At 45.0% G+C, this 25,674-nt stretch overlaps 1 protein-coding gene across 1 annotated transcript; it reads right to left on the bottom strand.

The window, feature by feature from the left end:
* Positions 1-24,418, bottom strand: LOC144166626 (epithelial sodium channel subunit alpha-like). Its single transcript, XM_077696167.1, has 5 exons — positions 24,270-24,418; positions 19,217-19,344; positions 14,477-14,637; positions 13,819-13,923; positions 1-36 (listed from the first exon to the last, which is right to left on the bottom strand). The coding sequence occupies exons 1-5, from the start codon at positions 24,314-24,316 to the stop codon at positions 1-3; spliced, it is 477 nt and encodes a 158-aa protein (XP_077552293.1). The 5' UTR covers positions 24,317-24,418.
* Between the last annotated feature and the right edge of the window lie 1,256 nt (positions 24,419-25,674).

Raw genomic sequence — 25,674 nt, 5'->3', positions numbered from 1 at the left:
CTAGAGCTGCTCCTGCTGTCCGCTCGACTGCCGCACCTGCGCCAAACGGCACTCCCCCATCCACTTCTGCGCCGAAAGCATAGCTACACCTACTTGTGCTGAATTCTCGCAGCCTTGTAAATAAGGCCACGGAACTGGAATTCTTGTTGCTGTCACATAGCCCACAAATTGCTGTAATAACCGAAACATGGTTGACCCCTTCAATTCCCGACGATTGTATTATTCCCCCGGATATATTGTACACAGGTGGGATAGGGATTCACGTGGTGGTGGCGTGGCCATTCTTGTGAAATCGCCTATTACGACAGAAATAATTGACTGCTCCCTCTCCGAAACGGTTTGGTGCAAAATAATCGTCGAAAAAGTGGCTTTTATTGTTGGAGCAATTTACAGGCCTCCTGGTACCACGCCTAATTTCCTAGACCAACTGAACAGCTTCTTAAGCAAATTTCAGAATGACAACACAAGGCTGATACTGGCTGGTGACTTAATTTACCGCATATAAATTGGGAAAGTGTCACACCTGGACATATAGACACTCTGAATGGTGATAAAATGTTGGAAATATTGTTCTATCGTAACTTAAGAGAGATTGTAAAGGAAAATACCCGAGTGGCTGCTCATTCAGAAACGTTGCTTGATTTAGTGTTCCTATCAAGCAGTGGCACACAACACTTTATTGGTTGAAGAGGGAATATCGGACCACAAGCTGATCTCTGTTAATATCCAGCTAGATGCAAAGCCGCAGAAGCGGCCATTTATCCCGGTTAAGATTAAAAATTTTGCACGTGCCGATGACACGTCTATACTTGATTATCTAGAACTGTTCCTTCATGAATTTGAACTGGCTTCTGTCTCAGAATCCGTGGAAGAATTATGGCATCGTTTCAAAAGCATTGTAAAGTATTGCTCTGATAAATTTGTTCCAACTCGTACAAAGAAAACGAAACAGCGCAGTCCCTGGATAACCCAGGACATCCTCCACATCAAACGAAAAATAAAACGCATGTCCAAAGGAAAGTTTTATACTGAAACCCTTGCTGACTTCATCTTTTTATTTGAATTCTACGTTTGTTGGTTTCAATGATGGTATTTTTCTACAGAAGTCGGGTGTGTGCATTGGCTCGAAGGTGGCTCCATTATTAAGTGACATTTTTCTGTGTAAGGTTGATCGTGCCTTAGAGAGAGAATTGTCGGGCATGGTTAAAAAAGTGTACAGGTATGTCGACGATTATATTGTGTTTGTTGATAAGTGTTCCATTCTCCGCAGTATTGCGGATATACTGAAAGTATTTAAAGAAAATGGTATGGGACTTAAGTACACATTTGAAGTAATGAAAGAAAATTGCATTCAATTTCTTGACCTCTCCCTAAAATTCGGCGAAGAACATGTTTGCTGGAAATTCGCCCCCAGATCAGTTAAGCCCTTGTTAAACTATAAGTCAGGCCATAGTAAACTTGTGAAAAACTCTATAGCGTTCTCTAGCCTACGTTCTGCCCTGTTTAAATCTTGTGTGCACTCAATGGGCGCCAGTTTTAAGGAACAGATAAAAAAACTTACGGAGGCGGGTTTTCCAAACTGTGCCTTGGCCTCAGCGTGTAATAAACTGGTCAAAGTAGTAAAAGGGTGTGAAAAGCCCGCCACACAGAGGGAACCAGATCAACGAAAAAAGTATGCCGTTGTTCCGTATATTCACCGGACCACCCATAGGTTGAAGAAGATAGCGTCTAGATATGGGGTGCAGGTTGCCATATCTGCCCCAAATAAACTCGGTAGAGTGTGTGCTTTAGTTAACCGAAAGCAGCAAGGTTCCGGCGCCAATAACTACAAAGAATGCTCGGTTAAACACAATAATAAGTATGTCACTTGTTGTATTTGTGTTGTTTACCAAATACCGTTATCATGTGGACGGGTATACGTCGGCCAGACGGGCCGTTGTATTAATGTACGTTTAAGAGAACACTTCAATTCGTTGAAGGGAACGCCGACGTCCCACATGTCAGAACACTGTCGGTCATGCTCCACGCCTTCATGCGAGCCCATACTAGATAAAACTGTCATTCTTTTTAATCATTCTAATCAGCGTAAACGTGAAATAATAGAGGCTTCACACATAACAAAGCTCGGTGACGCTTGCATTAGTCGTGCCTCAGTATGTTTGCAAGAGAAAGAAGTAGCTTTTCTTGATTGCCGATAAAGGTTTTGATTCTGCCTGTTCACTCTTTTTCTGATTGTCTGAGGTGATACCAACGGAGTGCACGCGCTTTTTACTTGTGACCTTGTATATAAATATGTTTCTTTTCCAATAAACCCCAGTTGATAGTCAGCGCTCGTCCTGTTTTTGCTCTTCTCTGTGTTTCGTCTTCTGCGCTGTTTAGTCACCATGTCATTAAGGCTTCCCCGCAAAAATTTTGGCTTCACTTGAAGGATAAAAAAGAAGAAATTGAGCAGATAAGAATTGGATCCGAAATAGTGACGCAAAAATCACAGATACCAAATTCTTTCAACCAGTTCTTTCAGTCGGTTTTCACTAAAGATGAAAGCGATCAGCTAGATGCTGACCAGGCTTGTCCTTGCGCCTGCGCGATGGATCCCTTTAGTATTATGCAGGAAGGGGTGTTCAGCAAGTTGCTTGGGCTTGACATTAAAAAGGCAAACGGACCAGATGAAATTCCCAGTGAATTTTTATGAAGGTACGCCGAATGGGTGTCATTTTATTTAAAAATCCTTTTCAGAAAGTCTGTGGAAACATCCTCGTTACCTGCAAGACTCGCGCACTGCTATTGTAAAGCCTATATTCAAAGCTGGCAATCGGATTGACGTGAACAACTATCGTCCAGTTTCACTTACCTCCGTGTGTTGTAAAATCATGGAACATTTAATAACAAGGCACGTTATTATTTTTCTTGAGTCTAAAGAATTTTTTTATCCCCATCAACACGGATTCAGAAAGGCGTTGTCAACTGTTACCCAACTGATAGAGACAGTTCATGATTTTTATTTATCTCTCGATGCTCGACAACAAATAGACGTCATCTGTGTAGATTTTGCTAAGGCGTTTGATAAAGTTCCGCACAATAAATTAATTTTTAAGCTTCAGCAATTAGGACTTAGCCCAGATATACTTAATTGAATAGCCGCGTATTTAAAGAACCGCCAGCAGAAAGTACGTGTCGGTGATTGCACATCTAGTTCATGGAAAGTATTGCCCGGTGTCCCACAAGTGTCTGTTCTGGGTCCTTTGTTGTTTTAAATTTTCATAAATGATATTTCCACAGTTGTCTAAAGCCCGGTTAAGATCAAACTTTTTTGCAGACGATTGTTTAATTTACGCTCCTGTAAATACCGCAAACGACGAAATCAAAATTAATCGAAGTCTGTAAGCATTGCATAATTGGTGCGCCCAGTGGGGAATGAAAATTAACTTCTCAAAGACAACGTTCACCCATATAACCAAGAAGAAATCTGTACTCTCTTACGATTGTAAAATTGTAAATAACTTTCTGACGAGAACACACAGCGTTAAATACCTAGGAGTGACTATTACCAACGATATTACCAACGATTACCAAAGAGGTGTGTTCAAAAGCCTATAGAAAGTTGTTTTACTTAAGGCAAAAACTAGAACACGCTCCTAAAGATGTTAAATTACTTGCATATAAGACATTTATTCGCCCTATTTTGGAATATGCATCTGCCGTATGGAGCCCTCCTCAGCAGTCACTGAGTGATAAACTAGAAAAAATTCAAAGACTAGCAGTGCGCTTCATTTGCTCACGGTACCGCAGGACAGAATCCGTCACGAATTTGTTAACATCATGTAAACTAGAACTCCTGCAAGTGCGCCGCGAAAAGCAAAGGTTGAAACTCCTGTTTAAAATTATAAAAGGCGAAGTGAAAATAAATAAAGACTCATACATACAACCCGCACCCAAACGGGGAGCTCGGTTGAACCATTGTAACCCAATAAGGCCTTTTTGGGCTCGTCTAGACGCGTTTAAAAATTCTTTTTTCCCTTATACCATAGAAGTGTGGAATAGACTTCCAGAGTATGCTGTTGCTAGGCCCAATGTCAAAGCGTTTGAGTTCGCTAGAATTGTTCTACCGGCAACATGAAACCTAATGTAAGTTTTGCCATTGTGTTTTGTTTTCTTATTTGTACTCCTCCCTGTAATGACCCTCAAGTGAGGGTTACAGTATCAATAAATAAATAAATAAATAAATAAATAAATAAATAAATAAATATAACAAGAGCTGTTGCTCCTACTTTTACTTTAGTGGCTTAGGTTGTCCGGACGTTAGAAGCAGGGACGTAGCCAGAGGTGGGGAGGTGGGAAGATTGGATTTTCGTACCAGCCCTAAATTTTAAAGCGAAAAGTTTTTAGATGCGACTGCAGCTCATTCACTCGCCTTGTCCCTGCATCCGGCGTCGTCGGCGTTGTTGTCGGCGTCCGCCCCTCCCCCATTCTCCTCGCCGCGCGAGCTGCGTTCTCCGCCGCTCACCCCCTCTCCTCCCCGATAGCGAACACTCTCTCGCGAGGGGCATTGGATTGGATTGAATTGGATTGGATTGGCTTGGCTTGGCTTCGCTTGGCTTGGATTGGATTTGGATTGGATTGGATTAAAGTGGATTGTGTTGCGTCATAGCCGCGGCAGACGCACTCGCGCCGGCGCGCCCCTTCACCGTTATGCGCGCTATAAAACGCGGTGCCTGCGCCGCTCCGCTCCATCGTTCCAGCGCCGTTCCTCCGCTGTCCAACGCTGCAATGTGAACCTCGTATGCGTCGCATCTACACAGGGGTTCCCGCGAGGGGAGGTGGGAGTTTTTTAAAGACGATAGTCTTTCTTGGGCTACTTAAACCCAGAAATTTTGGTCTGTCTGTCTGTCCGTCTGTCTGTCTGTGACTTGATTCAGCCACCCGGACAAAGTAAAACAATGCCTGCGCAATAGTCTTATATAGTCACAGCTAAATCTACCCGTCTAAGTCCGGTGTAATGTTCATACTTATCAACATTGTTGAAAAAGAACAAGACATTACGCAAATATAAGACAACAAATTACAACAGAAGTGATATTTGCAGCGTTCCTTTATAAAAAATCATACATGCTTGACTTTTGCAAAATTAAGTACTTCATCAACTGCAGAAAAAATTTCCCTCCGGCGTAGCCTGCTGTCGCCCGCGCCACTATAGCTTCTGGCGCCATTTTAAGAAATCAACTGACAACAGTTACGAAAGGTTCCACTAGATAGGTTCCACGTTCTGCTTGCAACGCACGTGGAGTAGGGAAACGCGGTTTTATTAACGTTGAAGTAGGCCGCCTCGATTCACGCGCGTCTTCGCCGTACGGCAGCGTTGGCATCGAGACACCCAGTTTGGAGCAGTGGCACGCGGGAAATTTAAAATGATTTAAGCAAACCTGTGGCGTCTTTACCTTTGGAGGAGCGTGACGCAAGAGGAACAGCATGAAAGGTGAGCGGGAAAGCGAAGGGGGGCATTTACTTGGCAAAAGTCGATAAAGACTATTGTCTTTTAACGACATTTGCAACGAAAGGAGCAGGTACGCGGCCAATTTTTTTCTTATTTGGACCCATGGTGCCCTGTTAAAAAAACTAATGCACTTACAAATACACCTGTTGGTCGACCAGAAAGCTCTGATAAGATCTCTGGACACACGTGCGCACTTAAAGCCGGTCTTCCATTGCATCAGAACGGTCACTTGAAGATCGCGAAAAAGGAACCCTTCTAGATAAGACAATACACGTATTCTTCATGAATAAAGAGTACAATAGTATACCTTTTTCTCACAAACCAAGTATCAGTATTTACGTCGTTCGTAGACATATTTAATTAGTGCGCGAAGAATAGTCGCATGGGTTCGTTCTTCGTTTGCCATTTGGTCTTTGAAGGTTTGACGACCGTTGGACGCACTTTTAGCGACGATTTGGACGCATTTTTGACGCAGTTTTTGATGCCAGAAAGCTGACACAGTTTTGATCACAGGACGGCAGCATAGAGAGGAGGTTAGCGTATTTACAACCAATATCCGGCATGCAGGATTTTATTTTGCGTTTGTGCTGGTGCCGTGTTTACCATCTTGGTCGGCTTGCCATAGTTTGAGAGAATGGACAGACCAGTACTCTGACCGACATTGATGCTCACTGTCAGTTCCAACGAGAGAAACTACAGCGAAACGACGCCAAGCTTGAAGTGCGTCCATGGACACTGAAGTCGGGGCGGAACTGAGTAAAAACAGTAAGATAACTAAGATAAACCAAGCACACTTCCCCTTTCGAACGCTATCTCTCGCATTCGCCTTAGTGAAACGACTTTCGATTTTAGATGCGACGCATCTCTTTCACCCGCCTTGTCCCTCCGGCGTAGTCCGGCGGGGTCCGCATCCCTCTCCCATTCTCCTCGCCGCGCCAGCTGCGCGCTAGCGCCGCTGTCACCGCAGCGCCATCTGCGTGTTAGCGCTCGGCTGCGCTCGCTCCGTCGCCGTGCCAGCTGTGCGTGGGTGCGGGTTAACACATGCGCATGCGCTCCTCTTCGCTGCTCTCTCTCATTCCCCTCACCGTACATATAAACGCGGTAACTGCGCCGCTCCGCTCAGTCGTTCCGCCGGCGCTCCTCCGATGACATCATCCGGTGACCACCGATAATTTGAAATGTAGACTAACATGCCTGATATCGCGATGGTCGGCGCAACCGTAACAAGCACCGGCCACCCCGATAAAAATTTACACCATCTTCCCGCGAGGGGAACCATGGGGTAGATGCGACGCATCGGGGGTGAACATGCTGCGTAAATATACGACACACAACAACAGCAATCCACACGCTAACATAACGGAAACGCAACGGCAACCCCGATGCGTCGCATCTACCCCATGGTTCCCCTCGCGGGAAGATGGTGTAAATATTTTGGGTTGAGTTCTACACAGATATGGTGGCTATGCCAAACGCATTGTTAATGGCAGCTTCAGGGTAACACGTGTATGGTGAAAACTCGCGTATAACATATTTTGCGGTATTTTTCAAGCGTTCAGCATTGGTGGAGTATTTGGTTCATGTTTTTTGAGATATTGGCTCTACCGTTAGGGTTCTGTGTAATGTGAGATCTCGAGGGTGGTTGTGTGCATAGTGTGATGCTAGTGGCCTAGCGACAGAGGTGGAAGTGCTGCTCCATTTGCTACAACCCGCTTCAATCCGATTTTAATGCTCCATCCTGATCCAAAAGACAGAACTGCTCCGAAACTGCTCCAAAGCTGCGCCGCAAGATGTGAGGCAACTGCGAGGTGATGTTCAATGCCATTCGCATCGATCATGGAGCTTAACTCCTAAAGGACGCTCGGAGCTTGGAGTTACTCGTCACAATTTCCCGGCCTCCATATGGCAGCACGGCTTCACGGGACTTGGGGGTGACCTTGGGGTGTGGGTGATGCGCAAACTTTGGCCCGAAATACAACTTCACCGCATTGCGCGCTGCGCCGGGATGCATGCGCCAGCACCAGCCGTTATTGCAATCTTTCCGCTTGGTGTAAGAATAAGAAAATTAATGTAGTTTTTCTTGTTTGGTCGGACCCTCAACATTTTATCTCATCAAAGGTGTGCTTGCCATTCCAAAGGTTGTAACCGTGCCCAGTCCACCAGGATGAGATAACGGGCGATGCCCTGGCACAAAGTGAGAAGGGAGATTCTGTTAAGCTAGCAACTATCTGCAAGTAATAAGCTCCGTAGGTGTCTTGTCAGACACCACCTGTTTCTTCCTTGGGGGTGACTGGAGGGGAGGCTCATCCTCTCCCCCATTCTTCCACCGGGCAGCCCGCTGTTTACGGTCGAAAAAACATAAACTTTTGGTGCGTTCGTTATTATAATAAACACGACGCACTTGCACAGTATTGTTGCTTAGTTAGAAGAATGTATATTACTTGGCCAATAATGCGAATAATACACTAGGATATTTCTTCCTGTGTTTTGTGAACGTGAACATTTAATTAGTTTTACTTTCGCTAGAATGTAGTCAGGATTAGTTCAGATTATCTCTAGCTTCGTCGTAGTTTCTTTTCCTCTTAATTTCTTCCTGTCTCAGGGTTCTTTATTTGTCTGTAGTATCGTTAGGTGTAGAATGAAGGTAACCTTTCTTGACCGTTTCGTCACCTTTCAGGTGACCTTTCTAGACAGAACATTTCAGGTAACCTTTCTAGACAGACCATTTTGCCCAGCTCTGGTCCTCTCTTGGTTGTTTCTCATGGCTGTAATGGTGCTATTTTTCCCTTGTCTGAAGTCTAATGAGGTGCAGTTGTTCAAAGCGTCACTTATCTCAAGTTTTTTCTTAGTGATTGCTCTGTCAGGTGGAACGCTTCAATTCTGGGAATGTATATTTTTCTAACTTGTCGAAAAAGTGATCTGCTCAGCATTGATCGAATGTTGAGTTTGAACAATTGAATTTTTTTGTGCTTTCCACAAATGAAAAACTGGAAACAAATCACATTTGGCTCTAGAAAGTTGCTCCCACACAGACTTAAACTGCTGCGAAATTCTCCTTTTGGTGATCCAAAGCTGCTCCAAAAGTACTCTTTAACTGCTCCAAAGCTGTTCCAAAACAGCAATATTCCTGCTCCCTGAGCTGCTCCAAAAGGCTCAAGGCCGCTTCACCCCTGCCTAGCGAGCATAGGGTTTAATTGTCCCGGTGCTTGGTATTTGGTTTTAGAGTTAACTGATTTTGTTTGCTTCGACTATTTCTATTGCAGTGTCGCTGACTCCAAGTTCGGTTAATCTCTACGTCGACTTCCATTGGGGTAAGCCCAGCGCTGCTCCTGACTACCTTTCGGGCTTCTGTGAGCCTGCGTCGAGATAGACAAACACACAGAGAGAGATAAACATTTATTCAGCAGTCCAAAGAGGTTAAGCTCAAGCAATGAGCGGGGCCCTTCTTTCAGGGCTCCATTTTCTCTCGCTCCTCTCCATAGACTAAGGGTCAGGTGCCTGGTGTTGAGTGTTTTGAGGAGACATACGGTTAGGCTTAAGAATGGAAGCGAGTATGCTCCTCGAGAAATCATGAGAGAGTTTGCGATTTAGAGGACGTTTTAATCCCTAGGCAGAAAGAAGGCAAAGGGTGACAAACCCAACAGCAATAACTGTTTCTGGTCGTGTGAAGGAGCTTTAATACTTGCGATACAAGAAATTACTGCTAACAAATTGAAAATAAACACATGCGAAAAATGGTGCGTGAAGCACACGAAACGCTATAAAGGCAGCACAAAGCCATTTTTACGAGTGAGGCGACCTGGACAAGCCACATAACTGGGCTATTGCTCTTGACCGGCGGTCACCGAGGTTTTGCGTCGTCAACCTGTTATGACATGACCAAAGACATTGCTTGTCACGCGAAATGGCCTGAAGTGACAAGGAAAATTGATTACAAAAGTTTCGAAGCGTTGTGGCTCAAACTTGAAATGTTTTTATCCTGGGCGCTGTTGCACGCCGCTTGTTCTCGTTAGCGTTTGGCTTTGTGTTGTTGCTTGTTTTGCACGCATTGTTCTGCGCGGGCGCACAAAGTTAGAAGGTTCACGTCTCACTCAATGTTTCCTACAACTTTGAGTAAATAATTTTATTCTGATAACAAGACATACTCTATCCTGTTCCTCAAACAAACGCACGTCATCAAAGTACCGATCGTGTTTGGTCATCTGCTTAGCATAATAAACTTTGTGCTTGGCGCCGTGCTCCGTTGCCAACTCACGCACTATAACCATGGTGGATTGACTTTCGGGAATGAATTACCTCGGTGATAAGATTCATGTCGCCAAGCTCAGGCTTTATATAACTGAGAGAAGCTTATCTCCTCCTTCACGCCATGTATACCCCACCACCTACCGCTCCACCTGTAAATTCTGCGGAGTGGCAGCACACCCCATCCCTAACATCTAATCTCCACCCAACCTACGAGAAGTGGGTGCGCCACCTGACGAACCCCTTCCTTGCATCCCAGCGTCGGCTGGTGGTGAGGAACGGTACGGCCAGTGAAGCCTAGGTCTACCTCGACTACATTGATTGCAGGGTTTAACGCGCCGACGCAACGCAGGCGATGAGGCGCGCCGTAGTGGAGGGCTCCGGATTAATTTTGACCACCTGGGGATCTTTATCGTGCGCCGAAATCTCGTACACACGGGCGTTTTTGCTTTTCGCCTCCATGGCTACCTCGACTAGGAGGTTCCCCACTGGGCGTGTGCCCCAACAGCACAGCATGCTCCAAACAAAAGATCGTAGTCCCTCTCTCTCCTCTACACCTAATTATATAGCAACCTTCTTCCTGACCTTCCCCAGTATTCTCAAAGGTTACTCTCTCCCTCTACACAACGCTTCCGTCTCCAGCTGACCTTAATATGAACATGAAGCCACAGCCAAACGAAGCGTTGAGCTTGAGTAACGAAAAAACGAGTCCCGCTAACAGCAATAGTCGTACCACGGAACCACCCGTGCGCCGTTACGCATCCATCTAGCGCTTTCACTGGCTCACCCCAAACGGAGCGGTGGAGCCTTTTATGAGTCCCGTTTTCTATTGTGAAAGTGCAGCCAACAAATAGAACGTGCACCGATCAATTTTCATCGATTGGCTTATGGACGAAGCAGAATGCACACGCGGTCGCTTATGCTACCGGACTGCTCCGAAATTCCTTGCCAATCGAACGCTTCTGACAGTTTTAGCTTGAGCTTTGTCCAGTGGCATCAGAAAAAACACACCAAGAAAAAATAGGCCCTCGCTGCCTCCTGGCGAGGAGGTAGAGCGCGTAAGCAGCGCGCTTCAAAATAGCGGAGGGCACGTGCATGCCTCGTAGCCGGGCTGCGTATTCCCAAACCATATCCCGTAGGGGCCCGGGCCAACCACACCCCCCAAGCAGGGGCGCAGCCCAAGAGGTTAAAAAAGTTGCAATTTTTTAACCTCCTTAGACGCAGCACCGTGACGTCTCTACCTATATGTGCGCGACTTCATGCGAGGTGGATTTTTTCTTTTTTCCCCCTCCCCTCGTTTCGACTGCTTGGTAGGCGGGCGATGGTTTCGCTCCGTGGGCGGGGCTGGCCTGCGGCGCTGGGGAAGCTCACGCACATGTGGTAGAAGCTAACCTTTTGTACCTGAGCCCCTGATCTCTCCGCGCTCTTCTTGCGCACCTGCAAGTTAACGCTGACCTCCGATCGTGTTCCTAGAGAAGCGCTCGACTCGGTGCTCGAAGTGCGCGCGCGCGGATGGACACTTTCACGCGCATGTGGCAATTATACACGGGCCGGAAAGCAAACACCCTCATTGAAAGCTCATTCTACAGCACACAGAAGGGTATACAATTGAGTTGGGTGATCTTTCACTATATACACACCTCGAAACACGATTTGGTGCTGCAGGTAAGGATTACAAGAAAGGCAGCCAATTACCCAAACTGTCCTACTCTTGCGAAATATTACAACTGCATGAGCTGCTACATTTTGGATCTTTTATAAGCACTATTACAATGAATTTCGTTAACATTAACTTCATTGCAATATTCTTTATCAGGAACAGTGCCACTAAGGAAAACATTGACATTTTGTTAACAGCAATGGAAGGTGTGAATCGTTCTTGCAAGGCTGATACATTGATAAGAAAGACACCAGCTCAAACGTACACGTTTTACACTCGGTCATGAATTCTGTATAATTTGCACTGCTGGTCATAACAATTTAGGGAAACAATATCGAAAATATATACCAACCAAGGGCTAAGTAATAGTTGGATTGTACAGCAACTAAAGCACTCGAGGAGTTTGATAAATGTCTTCTGTACAGGGATATTGACCATAGTCTCTTCACTGAAGCCATCAGGCCGAGTTTCATATCAGTAATCATGCGTGCTACCACTCACGCTGTTGCCAATGTCGATTAGTTATTTTTAACAATTTGTGCTTCATGCACGCAGAGATTTTGCTGCATAAGATACGTTATTTATAAATAGACAGCTCCAGCAGGATCCTAATGGCGCTGATGCCCCCCTGTAATCGGGAAGGCACACCAAATCGTTACCACTTAATTTGGCTCTCTCCATTATTCGACCGTAATCGCCACCAGCTTTTAACTCTATGTCCCGCCCCTGCGACTGAACAGGAACATGTTAGTCGGGTCCGTGAAGATCCCAGCGCACTAGAAGCAATTACCGAGTACGCCCTTGAAAACCGACTACAAATTGGAGTAGCAGCCTGGCCGACTTCCCCGTTTGGTATACAATGTGAACTGTCTGGAGCGTGCACTGTTTTCAGTGTGAACCGCATTGTCCACACTGTGAACTGTACATTTAAGTGTGAACTGTGCGTTTTGCTGCCACTGACTGACTTTAATGTTTTTATTTTGCGATTAGGACCCCAAGACTGCAACTGTGTTCATTGTGCGAGTTGTGACCTTCCCCTTTTCTCCTCATCCTTGCTCGCCCAGGGCCCCAAGGCGTCTCATTTAATGCAGTGTTACACTCACTCAGATACGTATATTCTTTTCGCTGACTCTAATGAGTAGTTGCCCGTGAGCTTGAAGTCACGGTAGTCGCAGCAGAGATAAAACTAAGTAAAAAAGTTATCTCCTTGGCGCACTATTTTTGCGATAGTGATCTCGGAGTCCAAATAGCGGGAAAAAATTGTAACTATTAGATATCCACTGATGGGTATAGATGAGCAGTTTGTGTCTGTTTTCCCGCGACGCATTTTTCGCTACCACATATATATTTCTGTAGTGTCTGGCCTTTTCATTCGCCAACATTGTGTCACAGCTCGTGCCTCAACTGTAAGTCACACACACGCAAAAAAGTATACAAATGTATAAAGAAGAAATAGCAGGAATAAAAATATGAATAGTACAACACAAGTTGCCCACGGAGCGAAACCATCGGCCGCCCGCAAAGCAGCCGAAACGAGGGGAGGGAAAAAAGGAAAAATCCACCTAGCATGAAGTCGCGCACATATAGGTAGAGACGCCACGGTGCTGCATCCAAGGAGGTTAAAAATTGCAATTTTTTAACCTGAATGGCTGCGCCCCTGCTTAAGGGGTGTGGTCGGCCTGGGCCCCTATGGGATATGGTTTGGGAATACGCAGCCGGGCTCAACGCTACTCGTGGAAGGCGCGGCATAAAAGCACGTCTAGGGAGCGGCCGTGCTCGCAAAAAGAGGCCATGTGTATTTGCTTTTAGCATCCATAAGAAAAGCAGCCACCACGGCCGGGATCGGACCCGCATTTCTGAGCTCAGCAGCCCAATCTATAAACATAACCACGCATAAACTTAGCCAAACCATTAATAATAACTAGGTGGGGGCACTAGCTTCTCTGTTAACCCGGTATTCACGCCAATTTTTTTGTAAGTATTTGTGTTATCGTTCGCAAGCGCGCATACGCCGAGCGCGAAGCTGCGGGCATTTGCAATGGGAAACAAAGCAATAACCGTTCAGGGACGCAGAACCAGGAACGTTGTTATTGAAGTTTATTTAAATGATGTTGTAAACAACCACATGTTTGTTTTTGTATTGCGAAGCCCCTTTAACAAACTGAAAAGGCCTAACAAGTAATCTCGACGCCCAGCTAATCTGTTCGTCTAGAGGGCCTAAATTTCGGGAGTACATTTACTCTATGCTGTTGACACTCAGAATGGTCCACCCGAGATGACGTAGCATAATCTGCGTTATCCTATAAGAAGCTTCAGAGCTAGTAATAAAATGATTTAAGTAATTCGTCTTCATCGTAACGAGTTGGAGCCCACTGTACGCGTAGTTTCAAAAACATTAGATGGTCCAAAACTTCAAACCTACCTCTCGAGTGTAGCGAGTGGTGTTTTGTAAGTAGCCCTTGAGCCTGCTGGGCCACGTGTCTCGGCAGAAGGGCTGGTATGGCTCCGGCAGGGCTGTTCTCTTTATCTGGGTAGAGCGGAGAACATAAATTTAAGGACGTTCGGTTTCAAGGTATGGCTACGAAATCGAATTTCCGTAATTGCGAAATTCCCGTGGACAGGAAAATGCACCGTTCCTACAGTTGGAAAGCTGAGCAGCATAAGTCAATTGCGGGCAGCTGTCTTTCGTTTCCTCTGAAGTTGTTTTGTTTCAGTTAGGCCTGAAACGTGCGAGGCTCGGTACAGGATCTTAACTGAAGACCTCGGTGTGTGCGATTTTTTTTCAATGATAGAGAATCTTCACCACCTGCGCTCTGGTATATTAGAACAATTTAACACAATATCAGTATACGACAATTGTATTGTTTGCCGAAGCTTTATCGTAAATGAGAATGCAATGCTGCTGTATTATGTTGGAGATTCGGGGAAATCTTACGGATACGAAGAGGTCTACCACAGACAGAAATCAAACTAAAAGAACGCCAATACAATACTGGCGAATGCATTCAGGGACCGGGTTTTGGGACCACTATCAGTTAACAAATACTCATCTGTAGCCCTTTTTTTTTTTTTTTGTTTACCTTGCGCAAGCCGATGTAGGTGACGTGACCAGGCTGGACGTATACTGTGTCCGCGCACATGTCCGGCCGGTAGCCGTGCCCGTGGATCAAGACGAGGAAGCCCATCACGGTGGTCGTCGGAAGGTACTCGTGTGGTTCAACGTTCAAGGTCATCGTCAGGCCTGCGCCGTTAGTAGAAAGCAGCTTGTTTTCGGTTGGATATAGGCAAGTATGCAGCCAGAAAACAGTGCTGTTCATAGGTTTTAACGAGCTGAGGGAATAATTACGTTTTTGTGGCGATTAAAACTGTTCGTTTTATTACGGAGCCTATTGCTCTGAAAGAGCACAACGTCTTCTGTTTGAAGAGATGGAACGCAGTGTCGGTGCTGCATAAGGATAACTTGGTAAAGTTTATTTATTTTGACTTAGCAAGTGCTTCCGTAAAATACTTACCTTTAACAGTACCATACCGAAAAAACGCGCGAAACAAAGGCAACCATAGATTTTCAGTTCTTTAACCTTACGAACTGTTGAAATACCCTTAAATTCATGCACTTCAATACCACTGTCACTCCGTGGAAAAGCAATATTTTTATCTAGAATGGTTAAGAAATTTACAGTTAGTTCTATTAGATTCCAGGCAAAGTACAGCACGACATAAAACCTCGCAACACTCGCTCAAATGGTTGCGCAGCAAATTGCGAGAAACAACGACAAAACTTTGCTAAGAGCGTAAAAACCCTGGTGGTCAGCACAACCACGCCAGACAGAAGCAACCGCGTACCTTGTCTATATGAGAAACATGTGTAATACATAAAGGAAAAGATTAAAGAGCTCATGTAAAATGATACTTATGTATGAAAGTTCACTACTTGTTCACAGTTACATGTGAAGAGAACATCAATGTTTTATTGTGTCTGTTTTTTTAAACAAGCACACGTAGGATGGAAGCTTTGTAACATAAATGCTACGAACCACATGGTGTTTGTTTAGTGTTTTTCACCATACTGTTTGATGAATAGCGGGTAAGAAGCTTTAACAGTGGCCACTTACTCGCCTCATACCTGCATTTAGTCTAACAACGTTAGATTTTTCTCCTCATTTGCACATGAGCTCTAGAGAATATGCAATTTGTTGCTTTCACCCCGCGATTGTCATGGATATATTGTCATAAATATAAAATATGTTTATGGGTCCTAGGACATTCATGAATGCATTGGTAGTGATGAATGTTTTAACCTTGTAGGGTTCAAAAGGATTTGTAACCTTTAGCCGAATTACGATCGAAAAACCGGTGATAAGTTATATTATGCATGTACCTATGCCCCTCCGTTTAACTGAATTTTGTTCATAGGCGGCAGAATGGTGTTAAAAGTTACCCTCAAAAATCAATCTTGCGGTGCCTCTTTGGAGGACGATGAGTACATGAATACAATTAAAAAATTAAATATGATACTTTCCAACAGAGATGGTTACGTGCCGAACTTGGAGAGTATGAAGCGTACGCGCAAATGACGAATGAGTTCGCACCTAAAAATTTTTGATGATTAAGAAAGTGCTAGTGTAACAAGGAAAGTGACTTACTACAGGGGGGGGGGGGGGGAAGCGGAGGAATGGGAGATTAGTATAGAGATAGGTGAAAAGGTGGGATGTGGCCCACAAGATACGCCTGGTAACGCAAGTTTTGAAGGTGGTCAGAGGAGGAACATCATTCCTCCTCTTCGCTTTGATCCATCACTTTGATCCCGAGATGCAATCACCGAGAAAAATGTTTGGAAATTACAATGATTTAGTCTAGCTTATTACTCGAAAGTAACAAACCGCAACGGTGCGCACAATAAAATATTTCTTGACAGAATAACGCGCCTAGAACGCTTTGCATAAAGCTATGAAAATAACTGGAGGTGCAGTCGAAACAAAATAAAAAAAAGCTAAACGATCGCATGTATCGCATTGCTCAGAGAACAGTGGGCTGTTTATGTTCCCTGCATTGCTGATGCGACGATAGCTATTTTCTTAATATCCGCAATGATCTTTTAGAAACCTCAACTGCTCGGCGCAACACGGCCTACTCACGTTAGCCATATATTCGGCAACACGTAATGTCAAATAGTTTACGCTCCATGCGAGCGTTGTCTGTAACGCGTGTATATTTTAGTGGAAGCGCTCACGCACGCGTAAAACAGCATTAATAATACCACACTGCTAGGCCCATATCGCACGGCTTAAATAGATTCTTTTGAATTAAATTCAAGGGGCAGTTCACCACTGAACCTGCAATCTCTTCTTCACTGCGTTAGAGGCCGGACCTCTACAAATTCTCTGTGTGAAGCAGCAGTTAAGCACGTTTTACCATCGTGGTTTGGTACTCATTAACCTGTGGATCAACAATGTCCCAGCATCTTTAGTGCGTTAAAATTAGGTGTTTTATCTGAGATTGTTACTAATATGATTAGAACACTGAAACGTTTTCAAGAAAGTACAACCCGCCTTATAGGCAGACAAAATGTTTTACTGATTTATATACAGGGTGATCAAAGTTACGTCGACAAGTTTTTTAAAAATTAGGAGCTTCGATCTACGTGAAGCCCGTATCTACAGTGGGGTTATGCACCCAGGAGGATACAGAATGAGGTGGTAATTATTGATGTCGGTTGCCTAATAAATTAAAATTTATTAATTTATTTTTAACTGGCTGCGGTAAGCAGGCATGTTTGTATTGAAAAATTAGTCGAAATCGTGATTCTTCACTCTTTCCTTTGGCAGCATTCTTCTAACGCATCCGCACTACGAGATATCCAACTGCGAAGTTTAGTTGCCGTTCGCAAGATTACGCATGCAAGACAGTGTTGACCGGGTGCAAAGCTACTCCCTTTTGTTACGTGCTTGCTGTGTACGGCGTTTAATTTGACAACAGGGTGGAGCCATCGGCAAGAGTGATAATTTTCTCCCTTCGAGTCGGAATCGCAAACTGCAGTGCTCAGAACCGCTATTGTTCCTTGATTTCGCCAGCCGAGAGTGAAAGAGGCGCAGCTATCACTTCTGTATATGCATTCGCTCAGTTGTCAAACTAAACTTCGCACGTCACAAAAGGGAGGATCTTTGCGCCGGTAATCACGACTTGCATGCGTAATCTGGGGAACGCCATTAAACTTTGCAGTTCTGTATCTCGGAGTACAGATCCGCTAGCAGAATTCTGCAAAATGAAACAGCGGAGAAACACGAGGATTTGGTCTAACTTTTCAATACAAACATGCCTGCAGCTGGCAGCCTCACGCAGCACTGTGGACGACATCGTCTTTTCAAGGGGACATTGGATGCTGCGCAGAGACGTGTCGCGCCTTCTCCTAAGCATCCTTCAGGCGACGGAAGTGGCAAAAGACACTGCAAAAGACACTACAATTGACTAATTAGGAGGAGCTTGGGCGGAGCAGTTGCCGGCATATCCAACCAGGCTAACCCCGCCTGATCCCACGCAACAACCACACAACACAACACACTGCAGCTTCTAAAAAGTTAATGAATAAATTTTAATTATTTCGGTTACCAGAATCGATAGTTGCCACCTCATTCTGTGTCGCCTGGGCGCATAACTTTACTGTAGAGGTGGCCTTCACGTAGATCTCAGCGCCGAAATAAAAAAAAAACTGTCGACTTAACTTTGATCCCCTGTACAGCTTACGCTAAGCGTCACCAAGAAATGGGAGGAACATTGTGATAAGGTGGTATGCTGTAAACACTTCTGGCACCATAAAAAGTTACGTGGATAGGAATAGATAGTTATGATTTTTATGTCGAAGTTAGAAGGAATCGTAAATGCGTAATTTTAACTCAGTACGTATACTTTTATACGTCATTGATATCTCAATGAAATACAACTTACAGGAATTTGAAAACCAATGCTACCAAAATATGTAGCATCTATTTTAAACCACTGGCGGTGCATGCACAATGTACAATCCGCCCAGCCTTAAAAATTATTCAGTGCCCTTCGACTTTGCGAAAATATAACGATATAAAATACGTTTGTTTGTAATTTGCGATATAGCATACTTCCTAGCTAATTAGCTGAACGAAGCTTGGGAGGGCTGCAGTTTTGTTCAAGCGGACCAACATGGGGTTGTCCGTTTCGCTCCTGTGGAAGCCCATGTATTGACAGAAGGCGTAAATTGCACAATATTTACAGCTGCACTGTCGACTACGTAACTAAGAAAAGTAGATGAAACAGCATAATTCCGAGTCGTCTAAGCCGCTGATTCTCATATAATTTGTTACAGGATAGTGCCGATAAATCATTTTCTGTAACCAAACACCCTCCGTGATGGCCATGCATTGCGTCTACTCTAACGTTTATAACTTCACTGTGAGATAACTAATAATAATAAGTGAACAAATCTCGGCGTATTGATAGAGTAGTCTTGGCGGCCAATTTCAGTGCCATTGTTTCCAACACACCTGCTTTAGATGGAGGACTACAAAGAATTTTACACAAGCGATGGTGACGAAAGTACTTTTTCTACGCGGCTCTTTCGACGTATACGCAGCTTTGGCCGGAACCGATCCATATTATTCTCAGCTGTAAAAACATTAACTCTGTTTGTTAGAAAGACTGTTGATATGTTTCCTCGTATCCAGCGCTGTAATACCACCGCAATGTATTTGGAGGTATTGTGGTTTTTCTGAGCTCAAAACATTAAGCACAGTCTTATTAATCATCTCACGAATATTACAAGTTTCTTTTCACACGGGTGTTACACCCACCGTCAGATGGCGCCGAGGCAGTGACGTAGCGGAAGAAAGCCTCTTCCTCTCCGTCTTCCTGCTCTTGATGGTTGCAGTTGAGGCAGAAGCAGTTGCCGTAGCGGTAGTCCATCTTCCTGCGGAACAACCTGAAACGCGGGAAACCTTTAGCCATGCTTCTGTTATATTGTGACGGAAATCATCATTTCGCAAATAATACGTGGTAGGATGCAAGGAATTGTCTTAGAATGCCACTCTTAGGCAGTTCTGGTAAATAAGTACATTCCACGACTGCTGTGTAGAGCAACATAAACTTTACCTACGGCTTGCTCCCTTGCATGTCAGGGCAGTTATGCTACACTGCCTGCTGTTTCTAGCCATTGCAACTATTATCCAGGGAGGAGCAAATGAAGCAAAAGGAAGTTCTCGAAGAGGATAGCGGGCAGCGTTAGCCAGACGTGTGACAAGCCACTGTGTAAGTCGCGGTATATTCTGCCAAAGAAACTCCCCTAGCATTATCACCATCATCATCATCTTTATATCACAGTCAGACGAAGGCAGTTTCCCTTGACTTCCATTTACTGATATGCTACGTCATTCGAATTCATTGCTTGACTGAGAAATTTTGTTCCTCCTGGCACTAACCGTCTTACGTTTTGCGTCTTCTCTCGGTAACCGTTTTTTGTTGGGCAGCCCACCAGTTGTCCTTCGTGCACACGCTACGTCCAGTCAATAGGAATTTTATTCCCTTAATTTGAGATAACAAGTCTTCCACGCAACTCAGTTTTTAAAAAATCCATATTGCGTACTTCGTATGCCTAAGCGTTGCTTATATGCTTTCTATAGGGAGCTTTGGGTTGTCGTAAATTCTCTTTCGAAGTGCTGGCAAGACACAGTATTCCTACCAAGCAATTTCGAGCCATCCGTGTAAAATTCGTGGCTCTATTCCTATTATTCATAGCGGTAGCCTGATGTTGACTTTCGGGTGAGGCATCTTGAACTTTTTATTTATTTATTCAAGACTGCAAGCTTGAGAGTCCCACCGGAAGTGGCGAGAAACGTACAAAGTACAATTATACAGAAGTCCCTATTATGCAAGATTAATAGGGCCAAACTACAAAGTATACAGATCCGCAAAAAAAAAAAAACGTCATGAATTTTAAAACAAAGATTTAGCGTAGTGTCAAAGAGAAAAAACAAATACATTCGAAGGATAAATGTTACGAAAGGCGCAGGAGAAGAATGCAATAACATGGGCGATGCGGCCGGTTGGGGATCATTAACCTGCAAATTATATTTTTGATTTCATCTGCGTGGTTTAAAGGGACTCTGCAACACTTCGGATAGACGCTTTCATTTTTCATTTCGTGTAGGGCAGAACTGCGAAAGGTACAGCTATCGCCAGCACGGAGCGGCACTGTGTGATTTGCTCGTCGCCTGCGGTTTCTGCGTTACTTTTGTGGCTTCCTTTTTAAAGTGGCTATCGTGTGCGCCCATTGTTGAAAATGAAGGAAAGCCGGCAATAGCCGCTACACCACTGCAATGGCGTAATTCCAGCGGTCGCGGAACGCCAAGACCGGGGAAGAGAAAAAAATTACACCATCTCCCTAAAGGGAACTATGTGGTGATGCAAAGCAGAATTGTTGGCGTCCATTCAGCTCATCCGATGGTGCAGCGTGTCTCAACCGAAGCAGCAACTGAGGAAGCGGCGCGCGGACCGGGTTTATTATATAGAGCAGATGGAGAGGCGAGGAGATGAGAGAGGAGACGCGCATGCGCGCTTATCGCGTAGCTGGCGTGTTGCCGTTATGTTGAGTGATCTGGTGTTTAGTAGCAAAAGAGGGAATTCCACGTCCGGGTCCACACCGGTGGCAAAGGCACGCAAGTACTGTTGTGTTACGGTGAGTAGGCGGTGGTGCTTGAGGCGCCGAAACTCGTCCATGATGTTCTTGTCGATGTTTTCGTCTCTGTGGTATAGAATCGGTAGTCTCCGTCAACGTTGGTGAGGTAAAGGTTGTTGACGTTGGTGCACCGGCTGAGAGCAACGTACACGCCCTCGTCTTCGCAGCTTTGTCTTCTTCTCCTTCTTATTCAGCGGTTCCCCTACGGGAAGATGTCATCTTCCCCTACGGGAAGATGACAACGGAACGCGAAGCTATCTCGTGATGGATTGTTTGGTTGGCCAATTCCTAGGGGCATCCTGCCAAAATCGCCATCAGAAGCGCTGCGGATGGGGCGAGAGCAACGTTCATACCCTCCTCTTCGCAGCTTTGTCTTCTTCTCCTTCTTCGTCTTCAGCTGTTCCCCTACGGGAAGATTACGATGGTGGTTGAACGCGAAGCTATCTCGTCATGGATTCTTTGGTTGGCCAGTCCCTAGGGGCATCCCGCCACAATCATCATCAGAGGCGCTGCGGACGGGGCACGGACGCGGGACATCCCCCCGAGCAAGAGACGCAACATCCTCCTCTAAAGTTTTCAGTTCGTCGTTTCTATTGACGTTCAGATTCGCGTGCCTTCGTTGTATCAGTAGCTTCTTGACGTAGTTTGAATGAGTCAAGGACATAAGGCGCGTTCGTAAGGCTCCTGTCTCGGTTTTGTAGGGCAGTGGGAAGAGCGCCGCGTACCTTCCATTGCGGCCGGGGAGTCGTGGGATCGAAACCGGGCGCCGCTAACTATTTCTTTTTTTATAGTGTAGGGGGAGAGATGCGGACAACGGACGGACGCCGGACATAGCCCCTAGCAAGAGATGCTGTGCACCTAAAATCATTTGAGCAAGTTTCTAAGTTATCTGATAGGCGCAAAGCAGTAATTTTTGGCTGAGGTACATTGCGACCCCCTAATCTAAGTACTGGGTGTGTTGGTTGACTACGTTTTGCAAGCATTTAAGATTTCCAAAAAAGTGGAAACGAGTACTGTAGGGTCCCTTTAATACAGCGCTATAAACGTTGCAAGCCACCAGCTTGCTGTCTTGTCAGCGCTCTGTTAGGGACGGAAGCGATCAAGCGTGCTTGTGGCAGGGCCCGGAATACACCCTTGTGTTCGTGCTTGTGACGGCAAGAATGATTTCTTGCACTTTCAAAAGACTTATTTCACAATATCACGCGTAGAACATGAAAAAGTAAGAGCCATTGCAGTCTGCGAAGCCGGATGCCCGGCGACGCCTATAAAATGCACATCCCACACGTGGTTAGAGAATGTACATCTGGTTATTCTTTTGTTGCTTTGATAGTGGTAGCGATGATAGCTTTGTGATTACGTAATGAAACTTCTAAGAGTAGAATTTTATCCTAGCACCCCAATAGGGGGCCGTCGGTCTCCCTGTCTTATAGAAAACGCCCATGTGTTGAAAGCAGAGAGAAATTCCACAACCTTTGCAACTTCACTGTGGGCTATTTAAATATGAAAATAGAATGAAGTTGACCGTAATCGCAGAGTTCCTTCATCTATCAAGTGAACTTTGTTGTTGCAATTTTCCGCAAAACAAGAGGTACAGGTGTCTCTGCTTAGCATTCGCGATAATGGTGGATTTTGGCGCAAGCGTTATTGCTCACGCAGAAAACAAATAGACGACAGCCCAGCTTATGTCTAATCCGAACTCAGATCAGTTCACATGTTACTTTGGTAGACCAAGTAAGAAAATACTTTCTCGAGACCTTCGGTGTCTGTGCCCTGCTCAAGCCGAATTCCCGAGCTCTATCCGTGAGGACAATGAACATTCCGTTGTGTCCTCTGATTGCACGGTCATTATCAAAGTTGTAGGCCATTTGAAACAGAATACGACACCCTTAAGCTCTGTATACAGTCATGAAGAATCAAGGCGGCGAAGACTGTCTTATTCCTCAAAGGGGGGGAGGGGGGGGGGGTGAGTGTATTTTTGGTAACGAACCAAAAATGGATACACGGAACACAGGTCATATACAGGTTCGCTGTAAAACCTACTGGTGGGTATGACGTGCTCGGAGGTTGGTATTAATACATGATTATAATTGGGAATCTAATAAAAGTTAAAATGCATTGTACGAGGCCGTTTGCTTCAGTATGGTATAAACACTCAATCTCGCATTATGGAGTTGTTTATATCAAACAGCGCCACTTGCGGGAACAGTTTTGAGACATGCAAAATTATAAAAAAAAATTACGAACAAGTTATAAACGTATCCAGCTCAGGTTTTCTGCAAGTACCCGTAAATGGGTGATAAAAAAGCCTTTTTTATTTTTATTGTGTTGAGAAAGCAAAAACAAAATAAATGGATATCAAAATGCCTGCTGTCAACGGCATCGTATGACATCCCAGAGGTGGAATCGGACCCTTTCTTGTATGAGCGTGTGCTGCCTGTGCCTCTACATATCTAGTCGTTTTATTCATATATTGTTCATTGGAACGTAGCGGTTTGAATGTATATCACTCACTTTACGCTGTAGTTCACTGCGGGCGCCCTGCGGTGACAAATCCTGCCAATCTCTCTCCCTTTCTCACTCCTCTCGAGCCTGTTTTTTTTCACTTATGCGCATTGGGTTGTGGGGGAGCAGGTTTCCGAGTACACAAAACCAGCGGATTTTTCTTTCGTCTAGCCATATAGAACTTCGCTTTAAAATACCACATAAGGCACTATAACAGGTATCTGCTGCAGATACCCCTGTAAAAGAAGGGGGACGCATTTCCTTAGGACGCTAAGCACAAGCGTGCGAGATATTGCCTTGTGACTCATAGGAGGGTACGATCTTGAACCTTAGTGCGATCTTTTTGCTGTACACGCTTCATCATATGCGGAGCTAAATTGCAGTGGGGTAGACATTTAGTTCAATGTGACAATATATTTGGCATGAGCAAAACGGAAACCCGCCAAGTGAGCAATAAAAGGCTTAGATGATTAGAAGGCAAATGTAGGTGGGTAACGCTTTAGTCTGGTACTTCTGCTGTTTATCTACAAACGTACCACTTATTTCACTTGCCCTGTTTCAAATGGTTAAAACGAAAGGTTAAAACGAACACCTTTGTAGAACAATATCCAACAAAATTATCAGGAAAGAAAAGACTTGGCTGCAATATCAGCCACGGAGGAAGGACTCACCTTGCTTGCATGCAGTTCTTGAGTCCGAAGCGGCAACTGACCAGCATTCCCTTAAGCTGGTGAGCCAGGAAGCGCAGGAACGTCCGGTTCTGCCGCTTGTGGCGTGCTATCCACAGCGAAAGCTTGGAGTGCAGATCCCGGTCGTCGGGGTTTGGCTGCGCGATTCAGGCAAAATGAGGCATTGAGGTACGAGTGTACAGGGCAGAATAAAGTATGTATATAAATGTAGGAAATTCCACGAAATACCAGAATGAATATTCTAATGAACCGACACAGCGAGCTCCTATACGGCGTAGGTTTCTTCAACTAAATAAGTTTTTTATAACAACGAACTATGAGCAATTGATCTCACAGCAAGGTTCCTTGGAAGCGGAAGCGCATCACAACGTGGTAGTTTGGGCAGCTTTCCTTTTTTTTCTAAACCGAGAAGTTTACCATTGTCAAGCGTGTACTTTGTTGGATAAAAATGTAATGTATTTTAAATTTTCTAGCAAGCAGCCATGCTGTGACGCTACATGTTGGCTGGGTATGTAGAAACGACTGATTTTGTAGGGTGCGATGAAAGAATGAATTATTCTATGATAAAATAATGAAGCGTTTACTGGGTCAGCTTACAGCCGCAATACCGATGCCATAGCTGGAGAGCTCCGCCAATGAAAATTCCAGCAGTGGAGACAGAGAGAATGAAGTCTATAAATATAAACTGCGTGTTCGCACGTCTAGCCTGTTATGGTGTCCCAGAGAGGCAAAATACACCGATTCTCCCCATGTGTGAATGACACGCTCTACCGACGTATTCTTTGACTGTCGCAGTATTTGGATGAAGGAATCATCCTCAACATGTAAAATGGACGATTTCAGAGGGGTGCGCTGGTAACGCCTTTGAGCACTCTATACGCTTGCTGCAAGCCTGAACATCACGTTAAAGTGTCCTTTCGCATCTAATGGGGCTAGGCGGCGCTTGGATTGTCTACACAAAACAGCTGGCGCAGGATTTCTCAACAAAAAAAGGGCCCATCTCCCCGTGAGGGGGACTCGAGTAAATGCGTCGCATAGGGGGTGGGTGTACTGCGTTAACGTTTAGTGTTTGGGGAGTTGGTGGTAGTGAATGCGTCGTATCAGCAGCTTCTTGACGTAGTTTGAATGAGTCAATGATATAAGGCGCGTTCGTAGCCTTTCATTCTGTGTCGGTTTTGTGGCGCAGTGGGAAGAGCACCATGTACCTCGCGTTCCGCCCACAGGTAGTGAATGCGTTGTATCAGCAGCTTCTTGACGTAGTTTGAATGAGTCAAGGTTATAAGGCGCGTTCGTATCCTTCCATTCTGTGTCGGCTTTGTGGCGCAGTGGGTAGAGCACCATGTACCTTGCGTTCCGGCCGCAGGGTCGTGGGATCGAAACCAGGCGC

The sequence above is a fragment of the Haemaphysalis longicornis genome, unplaced genomic scaffold (assembly GCF_048455015.1).
Source record: "Haemaphysalis longicornis isolate Haplotype H1 unplaced genomic scaffold, Haemaphysalis longicornis Haplotype H1 scaffold_18, whole genome shotgun sequence".
NCBI lineage: Eukaryota > Metazoa > Arthropoda > Arachnida > Ixodida > Ixodidae > Haemaphysalis > Haemaphysalis longicornis.
Note: the sequence above shows the minus strand (reverse complement) of the source record. Positions and strands in the feature narration are given on the sequence as shown.